This window comes from Panicum hallii, chromosome 6 (assembly GCF_002211085.1).
Source record: "Panicum hallii strain FIL2 chromosome 6, PHallii_v3.1, whole genome shotgun sequence".
Lineage (NCBI taxonomy): Eukaryota > Viridiplantae > Streptophyta > Magnoliopsida > Poales > Poaceae > Panicum > Panicum hallii.
The window spans coordinates 28,129,811-28,139,734 of record NC_038047.1 but is presented as its reverse complement, the minus strand read 5'-3'; the positions used below and the strand labels follow the sequence as shown (position 1 = coordinate 28,139,734).

The 9,924-nt window shown below is 43.1% G+C and overlaps 1 protein-coding gene across 1 annotated transcript; it reads right to left on the bottom strand.

Moving 5' to 3' along the window:
* Positions 1-260: 260 nt before the first annotated feature.
* On the bottom strand, positions 261-3,000 carry LOC112898185. The gene is made up of 3 exons (XM_025966562.1): positions 1,520-3,000; positions 1,353-1,440; positions 261-1,276 (listed from the first exon to the last, which is right to left on the bottom strand). Exons 1-3 carry the CDS (start codon positions 2,998-3,000, stop codon positions 500-502), a joined length of 2,346 nt encoding a protein of 781 aa, XP_025822347.1. The 3' UTR covers positions 261-499.
* Positions 3,001-9,924: the final 6,924 nt, after the last annotated feature.

Genomic DNA, 9,924 nt, shown 5'->3' with positions numbered 1-9,924 from the left:
TAGCTGCTTCAGGATCACAAAGACTCCGAAGGCACATGAAACAATTTACAATGATGCTGTAATATTAGTTAAGAAAATCCTAGATAGCCAAACATGTACAGATTTAGGGGCCTCGCGGAAACATGTACAGATTCTGTTCTTACATGTACAGAAAATCCTAGATAGCCAAACATGCACATGTACAGACACCTGAAAAATGTCCTAGGTATTGAAACATGTACAGATTTGTTGTAATCCTAATACTATTGAGAGCAACGTAGAATAATTTGTCATCTGAACAAACATGTACAGATTCTGTTCTTACTTGCCATCTGAACAAACATTACAAGTTTCAATCCACATCAGAATGTGGTTTAAAAATAGATACATCTGAATTGAACATGGTCCATTCTGATAAATGTCACAACTAAATATTACAAAATACTAACTGTCTATCGAAATAAATATTACAAATGATATTACAAGAAAATGGTCTGAAAATTGTATCAAACTGAATTGGCTATTCATCGTCACTATCAATCTCATTTGCGGCTCCTTCTTCAGCTTCACTGCAATACTCCAAAATTGTGTCATCATCTTCTTCTTGTTCACTATCACTTTGATGCACTTCTAGGCCTTTTCCTTTCATTAACTTTGTGATTTCAGCAGCTTCAAAAATAGGGCCTTGTTCATCATCTCTACTTAAAGGCTTGTTATAGATAATGTCTGAAACTGTTTCTCGGCTACGATTCTCTTCACAACACTCATCTTCTTGATATGCAGGAGTATTATATTGTGCAGTTTCAATTTCACTCACATTGTAAAGATGCCTATGGTCAAATGACTGGACAACATACCAGTTTTTGCCGAACTTTGTGTCCGGTAAATAGAAGACGTTCCTTGCTTGAGTGGCCAAAATAAACGAATCATTCTTGTACCATAGACTTCCAAGATTGATGCTTTTAAAGAAACCATCATCTTTAAGTTCAGTCCTCTTCCCATCCAGTTTAAACCAATCACATTTAAACAAAACTACTGATCTCCCATCAAAGTTATATTCTAACTGAATAATCTCCCTTAAGGTTCCAAAAAAATCAATTTCGTCGTTGTTATGTGTACCTCTTGTCATTACTCCACAATTTTGTGTCTTTCGATGCTTGTCACGGTCGATGGTGTTAAACCGCACACCATTCACTATGCATGAGGAGTATTTTCTAACTCTTAAATCAGGACCACAAGCTAATGAAAATAGATCATCATCAACCTCTTCTTGATTCATATTCCGCAACCGTAGCACCTGCCCAATGCAACACACACATATCAGATTCTGTGGCCCAAAAATATAGCCTAAAAAGATCTAAATTACAACTAACTTGGTTCCTGAACCAAGTCTGAAATCCTTGCCGCAATGTTCTTTCAATGTTAGGTGTCCCTGCTCCCTCTAATTCTTCTATATACATTCTGCAGTTTCAAAAATGAAGATAACAAATATTAAATTCAAATATAACATGTAAACTCAATAATATAATAAAGAACATACCTCATATATTTGTCAACCTGACTACAATTGTTTAGAATATACCACACCATTTGATCAATGGCAGTATCATCAAATACAAGTTCAGGTGCAGAGGTGAAATGAACTCCATGCCCAAAAATATCAACGCTATAGGCATCCTCATTAGAAAAGCCTTTATTTCTTGGTTCCCGATTAAATCTTGTTTCAACATCATCCATGTATCTAGAGCAAAACGTCAAGCACTCATCCGCAATATATGCCTCAGCAATTGAGCGTTCCGGCCGCGCCCTATTCCTCACATAGCGCTTTAAAGTATACAACCGCCTTTCAATTGGGTACATCCAACCATATTGCACAGGACCTCGCAGCAATGCTTCATCAGGTACATGTACAGCTAAGTGAACCGTCACATCAAAGAAAGCCGGGGGAAATATTTTCTCAAGCTTCACCAAAATTATTGGGATTTCTTTCTTCATTTCAGCCAACACATCCTTGTTAAGAGTTTTGCTGCACAATTCCCTGAAAAATTTCCCCAACTCCGCTAACGCTTCATAAATATCCTTGTCCAAAAACCCTCTCATAGCAGCTGGTAATATTCTTTGCAAAAGAATGTGACAATCATGTGTTTTAAGCCCTTGTAACTTGGTTCCCTCAACATTTAAACATCTTGATATGTTGGAGGCAAATCCATCTGGAAACTTCACCTCTCGTAAAAAATCACAAAAGGCCTTCTTTTGTTCTGTGGACAAAGTATATCTTGCACGAGGCATCTCACATGAATCTCCATTCACCCTAAATTGCAGCTCTTTCCTAATACCCAAATCTTTCAGATCAAGTCTAGCTTTAACTGTGTCCTTTGTCTTCCCAGGTATATTAAGAATTGTCCCAATTATGTTCTCACATATGTTTTTCTCGATATGCATGATATCAAGATTATGTCTCAGTTTCAAATTATTCCAATATGGTAACTTCCATAAACTAACCATCCGACTCCAAATTACTACATGATCGTTGTCCAAACAAGAATGCTTCCTTTTCTTACTTTCTTGATGCTTTCCAAGCCTGACATGTTTAACTCTCTCCAGTTCAGCCATCAACTCTTCTGTAGAGAATTTACTTGGGGGATCATTGCTTTCATGAAGGCCAACAAATTCATTATTTCTACGCAAACGATGTCCCACGGGAAGAAAGTGAAAATGCCCAAAATAACCAATTTTGCTCCTTAGTCTGTATGAAAGAGGGTGCTTGTCACAATGAGTACATGCGAAATAGCCTTTGGTTGTACGCCCTGAAAGAGTGCTCAAAGCTGGGTAATCGTGGATGCACCATAAAACTGCAGCACGAAGGTTAAACTTTGTTCCACTTAGAGCATCGTAAGTACGTACACCTGTCCAAAGCTCAAGTAAATCTTCTATAAGAGGCTCTAAGAATACATCAAAATCCTTCCCAGGTGATGCGGGACCAGGAATAAGCAAAGCCATCATGAAATTTGACTCATCCATGCACGCCCAAGGAGAATTTGGTGCAACCTGGATAAAGCTGACGCTTAGCCTCTTTCATCACTACTTTGAAAAATGACTCATCATCACTAGGTTCTGCATCACGGTTTCCATCCTCATTTTCACCATCTTGGTTCAAATTCTCTGCACTGTGCAGGTCATGTAACAATCTGTTCAAATTATCATCATCACAATTGTTCTCCTCGGTCTCACCTAACCCATGAAACAAGCCATTATCATGCACATCAACAGGATGTTCTTCAAAATATGCATCAAGACTCTCTCCATGATGAATCCATCGAGTGTATGTGCTTTCCATACCATTCATCAATACATGCCTCTCTACAAGAGCTTGATGTTGGTACTTTTGATTAAGACATCTACTACATGGGCATAAAATTTCTTCGTCCTCACCAAATTTCTCGTGAATGAAACTCATAAACTCCTTGACGCCATTGATGTATTCATGGGAAAACAATCTAGCATGCACCCAACTTCTATCCATCTGATCAAGAATTGCATAGGAACTTAAATCATCAATTCACCGAATAAAACAGATAAATGAAACTAGCTCAACAACAATTAAAGAAATACCTTGACTGTCCAATGTTGTTCAGCTGGGAAGAAGGGGGTGCTTTGTGTGCAGTCCCCGAAGGATATACTGTAGCTGAAATACGCGCTGCAGAAGCGTGACCACCGATTGCTGCTGACCTCCAACGGCCGGCATCAATGGGTTGGGGATGGAAGGGGGAGGGGCAACCTGAAACGCAGATCACTGGGATGCAGATGGGTTGGGGATAGCAGCAGGGGAGGGGGACGGGGAGGGAGAGAGGGGGGCACCGCGCGCGACACCACTGCGGTGCTGGGGAAGACTTGGCAGCGATTCCAATTGTCGGCGCTATTGCAGACGCGTCTAGAGCGGCGGTGCAGCGAGACTGAAACAAGAAGGCATCCTCTAGCCGATTGGATCTCGATTTGTTAAAGGACAGAATAAATAAATAAATAAAATTAAGAGGCCATACGTCCAACTATCTCGCAAGCTCCCAGGTGGTCAGGTGGTCGTGGCCTGTGCTCAGAGATCGTGTGTTCGATTCTCCACTCAGCTAGTATTTGTATTTTTGCTGCCCGCTCTATGATTATACTGACTGAACACAGTATAAAAAATTTGGTGCCTTCCAGCGTAATGACATTGAAGCAGTGCTGAGCGGTCAGCACCGTGTATAGCATAGAGTTTTGCCTTTACACAGAAGAGAGGTCGCAAGTTCAAATCTCTAAAGCTCATTTTTTTTTTACATTCCCACTCTTGAGGAAGTTTAAGTCAGCAATAAAAAATTGCTAGCCCTATTTTTCTGATTTAATAAAATATTTGTAATAAACATATAACCGATTGAATGAGCATTATTTTGGATACAGCAATAGTGACAAAATCAATTTCGTCATAATTTTTGGGCCGGGTAGCCCGCCATTGCAATCTGTGACGAAAATTTGGAAATCGTCACTATTAGTATCTTATTCGTGACGTTTTGTAGAAACGTCACTGCAAATCTGTCATAGATTAAAGGGTTTCTTGTAGTGCCGAGGCCTGGTGTCACTTAGGAGGGTTACTGCCAGCCGGGGATGGATCCCACTCCACGGACCAGCCATGTGGAACAGAAGTTGGCCACGCAGAACTATCCGTGGGGTTTTCGAAGCTTATACCTAAAAATGATACTAGCAAGACTGAGTATTCTAATACTCAGCAAGGCTTACCCAGGATTGGGTATACTTTAGCCCGTAACTAGACCCATGAAGGCATTGTAAAGGCTCTGGGTTTATTTTCAGCCGAAAAGCAACAAAGAGTATGAACTACTTTCAAATTTTTAGCTTTCATATTCCAGTTGATTATCCATTCTAGGTTAGCACCTACACTAAACAAGCAAGGTAGAGATTATCATTGATCAAGATTGTTCCATCATTAGTTACACTTCTTACTCTATGTGGCAGAAAGAATAAGCAGTCTCAATCTCCGCGAGAAACAGACGATTCTGAATCGAATTTTCAAACCTTGCAAGGGTAAACCAAACTCACACGCTTGGAACATCCAAAGATCGTTCCGAAGCAACCGTTTCCCTCATATTCCGGGTTATAGATCAGGGCCACCACAAGCGACTGCAAGACTGTACGCACACCAATTGTGCAGGACATACGTCTGTAGCGCGACTACATGATCGTACTCCTGTCTGCTATGCAGAACGTACTCCCACACGTCGGTACGTGTGTACAACAAAAACCAAATAATCGAGTGGTGGAGACATGTCCATTTGCCAGGCCATTCGGGTACTAAGCTTACCGCTTTACCATATTTCGCGGCATCTAGCTAGTACTTTCAAACGCTTAGCCACCACTACCACACACTGCGACCTTAACATCTTTTGTCAAAATAGATAGGGTAGACTGCTAGGTCATGATACCGCACATGACCCTATCCATTATCCTTATAATGATTGCAAGATAGTAAACATGCAACTCCTATATCGCGCGAGTGACAGGAAATCACTCGACTTTTACCGGCCCTATTTAGCAGAGCGTCTATGCGATAAGGACTCGGGTACAATACATTGGATTCCTAGAATATATGCAACTAGGGTTCTATTTCAACTCCTAGACGTAATGCAAGATACATAATATAATAGTGAAATTGTAATGAATTGAAATATTGGGGTACGGGGCTTGCCTTCTTGAGTGGGGTTGGGGCAGGAGTATCAGAGACTTCCAAACTTTGGTTCGGGGCTTCAGTTAGATTCTCGACGACGTTTGTCAGGTCTTCAGAAAACCCTTGATCTTGCCCCAAGACTAGCTCGTAGTCTCTATTGTCGAGTGTCGTTGAGTCTACATGACATGCAATAATTTAAGTGAGATGGTGCTTAGGTTTTAAAACTTTTATTTCACGATAAAGTTGTAATTCAACAATTAACACATAGGAATCCATGAAATAAGAGGGTTTTACTTTTAAATTAGCATTTATACTTAAGCTACGGTGGTAGCACTAGAATTACTGAAAATAGAAACTAAAACAGCTGAATTTGAATTCAAATTTCAAGTTTAAATTCAAATCTTAGGTAAATAAAATTATAAAGTTTTGAAAAATCTAATTATGAATTAATTATCAACACATTAGATTATGATAAAAAGATCTAATTAAATAAACCTAAGGAACATGCTTAATTAATTTCAAATCATCTCAAATTTTAATTGCCCAATTTCAAAAGAACTTGAATTACAAAACAATGCTGAGTTTGAAACTTTTACACAAGGTTACACATGACCTATAGAAGCTATTTACCAAAAATTACAAGAAACAAAGTTAGTATGTAAAGGTTATGCACACTATACCCTTTTTCCTTAAGTTTAAAATAGATTCCAAAATGCTTAGTTTCAAACCAAACTTCATTAATAAAAGTTGTAGGGTTTGAAATCTAGTTTCCAACAAAATTAGTTTGGCAATTTTTGGATTTTTCTACAGTTTTCTACAAATTTTACAAGGCAGTAGCATTGATCACATGAAATAACAAACCACTTGGGGGGGGGGTCCTTACTATTTTTGCGTCTGGGTCCCTAGAACAAAATATATACTCGCACATATGCCCTTGCCAGGCCCCGACGGCGGCCGGCCGATCGGCTCCGGCATGTTCCCACCGGTGGCGAGGTCGCCGGCGGGGAGGGGTCGGCTTGGCACGGCCTACGGGGTGTGGGGAGTCGGTTGGAGGGGGTGGGGCTCGACGGGCAGGGGTGGAGCACGGCCGGCGGCGAGGAGGGGCGGCGGCCGTGGCGGCGCGTAGCCGTTCCCGGCGAAGGGCTGGCGAATATGGGGAATTAAAGCGCGCAAGAGCACCAAGGGGAGATGAGGATACGATTCCCGTACTTGGTTTGGCCGCAGAAGCGGTGGAAGTAGGTCATCGACGGTGAGGTCGAGCTCGGGCGGCTCCGGTGAGAGGCGGCACGGGGTTGGAACGATTCCGGCGAAGGGAGGCGGGGGGCTGGACCGGATCAGGTCGGGGAGCTCGGGGAGAAAGTGGGGAAGCGGTGGGCCGCGGGGATTTGGGCGGGGTGGCGCGGCCGAGGTGAATTCCGGCGAGGAAGTGTGGCGGCGGGCTCGGTGTCACGAGGAGGAAGAAGAGAAGAACAGGTGAGGGAAAGGGGCTTTGGGTCGGGTTTTATAGAAGCGCATTGCTTCGTAGAAGAGAGGGAGAGGAGAAGTGGTCACGGGATCAGGCTCAGGATGGCGGGCGGAGCCGGTGTTTCCCTCGGATGCGTGGCAGACGCTCGGCTCCGGCGGCCCGACGTGGCTGCACGGGGATCGGCTAGTGGGGGCAGCACGGGCGGTGGGAGGAGCGGTGGGGCGACGCGTGGGCGAAGGAAGAGCGGTGCAGCTCGGGAATCGGCCGGCGGCGGTGGGTCACGCGCGCTGCAGAGGCAGAGGAGCTTGAGGACTCGGGGAAGACAATGGAGGACTTAGGTGCAAAAAGCAGAAAAGCCAGGGACCCTACTGTAATGTACAGATAACTTTCCAACCAGTGCTCAAATGGAGATGGGCCAAAAGCAAAAATGTATGGTTTTTCAAAATGTACAACTTTGCTTTAAGGTTCATCCACAGAAGAGCTAAGGAGTTGGAGTTAAAATAAAATTTAGCAAAGATTCTAAACTTTATACAAACCCTATTTAAAAACTACACTACAAATATATCCAAAGGGTAGTTTCACCTATTTTTGCGATTCAAACACAAGTTTTTGACTTTTGCAAAATAACCCTCATACATTTGAATTGTACCCTCCATGTTCACCCATTTAGCACTAAAGGACCTTTATTATAATATAATTATATAAACAAACCTTTTCCCTTAGCATTTAAATTTTTAAACACAATTTTACCACATTTTGCACATAACATCACACTAAAATTTAGGATGTGACCACACTAATTACCTAAGTGTCACAGCCTTCCCCCCTAAAAAGAATCTCGTCCCGAGATTCCGGAACAGGATAGATTTGAATGATCAAGTCCGGAGGTTGGCTTGGAAGAAGTCTGGGAAATTGTGTTGAAGATAGGATTCAGTTTCCCACGTTGCTTCTTCTTCTGTATGATGGTTCCACTGGATCTTGTACATTCTGATGGTTTCTCTTCTAGTACTTCTTTCTTTAGTGTCCAGCACTCTAAGAGGATGTTCTGTATAGGTCAGATCAGGTTCGATTTCGATGGTTTGGGTATCGATGATCTCGGTAGGAACTTTGACGCATTTCTTAAGTTGAGATACATGGAAGATGTTATGTCGGGTTTTATCCGGCTGCCCACCAAGGGGTATACCCGAGGTGGTAGGTTTTAGGTTGGGATGCGCCGAGATCAGGAACTCGAAGGTGCAGACAACACAAGATTTAGACAGGTTCAGGCCGCAATATGCGTAATGCCCTACGTCCTGTATGATGGTTTGTATTGCCTTGGTGTTGATCTGGTGATCTTATGTTTTGAGGGGGTCCCTGCCCGCCCTTATATATCCGGGGGGACAGGGTTACATGAATCCTAGCCTGATACTAGCTTAGGAATCGTATTCAAGTACAACTCGAGTAGTTTCCTTCTGTATCGACTAGTTCTACTCCGCATGCGAGTAGAATACAACATAAATGAGGTACAGGACATGTCCTATCCCCTAGTCCAATACGGACTCCTTAATGTACACAGCCCCGTGGCCCCGGGTCTGACAAGCCCCCGAGCTCTTCGTAGCTGAGTACTGCAGACTCTTCCAGTACTTCTGAAGCTGTTTTCGACTTCTTTCGAAGCTCCGTCTTGAAATTTCTCTTCGAGTACTCTTCTGACTGCATCGAAGCTATGAGGTGCTCATGCCCCGAATTCTTTCTTTTATATGGGGTGCGATGAATAATCGCACTCCATATGGAGTAGCCCCCGAGCCTTAAGTTAGATCAAAGAATCAAGCTGAGGGTCAAACTAGCCTTGAATAGTTCTCTCTTATCCTTCGAGTACTTTCGAAAAATAAGTAGTCGATGCCACGTGTCTCGCAGCCCCCGAGCCTTGAGTCCAAATCTTTTGGAAAAAAGGATCCCAAAGGTCGTGGCAAAAAAGAGTTCCTTTTGAAAAATAAAGTCGAAGAAGAGGCAATTTAGCAAAAATTAGACTCGAAACCCGAAAAACCTCTTTTTTCGGGAAAACTAACCCAGAAAAAATGGTGAATCAGGTAACGGCCCAAAAAATCTGCTAAAAAAACCTGCCTGTATCCAACTAATCCCATTGCGTGACGCTTCATCTTTCACACAGTAAACCACTGCCTGAACGCTGGTTATTTAACCCCGCAGTCAGTTAGGGTTTTTCCTGTGCCTTCAGATCTGACGCCGCCACCAGAAAAACAAAATCCCAATTAGAGGCTGACTTGTCCTACCGTCGCCCTCTCGCCGCCCTGCGTAGTCGAAAAACTTCGAGCCCACCACCGTAGCCCCCGAGCATTGTGCGAACAACTCGTGGCGGAAAAGGGGTGGAAATGGCGCCGAAGAAGATCAACCAAAAAGAATTGAAGGAAGCGCAGGCGGCGACCAGCGAATGGTCAATTAGTAAGTGCTCTCGCCAAAATCTTGCAAGTTTAGTACTGGGAGGTCTGCTTCAAGAAAGGGATCTCATTAATTGGCGCCTTCCTTTTCGTGATCCCTTCCCCATGGAAAGCGTCGATGAGATTGTTTCTTTCTGCTCTTTTTCTGAACGGGGATTCGCCCTCCCCACTTGCTCATTCTTCCGCGGTCTTCTCTACTTCTACGGGATCGAGCTGCAACACCTCAACCCCAACTCGATCTGCCATATCTCCATCTTCATCCACTTTTGTGAAGCCTTCCTTGGAATTGAGCCCCATTGGGCGCTTTTCCGCTATCTTTTCCGCATGAAGCCCCAACC

What these genes read in the sequence shown, in the direction of transcription:
- LOC112898185 (XM_025966562.1), bottom strand. Translation starts at nt 3,000, where the DNA reads ATGGATGAGTCAAATTTCATGATGGCTTTGCTTATTCCTGGTCCCGCA. An exon ending in CAGGTTGACAAATATATGAG is followed by an intron (nt 1,441 to 1,519) that starts GTATGTTCTTTA and finishes TTGAAACTGCAG; the next exon opens with AATGTATATAGAAGAATTAG. An exon ending in AGACTTGGTTCAGGAACCAA is followed by an intron (nt 1,277 to 1,352) that starts GTTAGTTGTAAT and finishes TGCATTGGGCAG; the next exon opens with GTGCTACGGTTGCGGAATAT.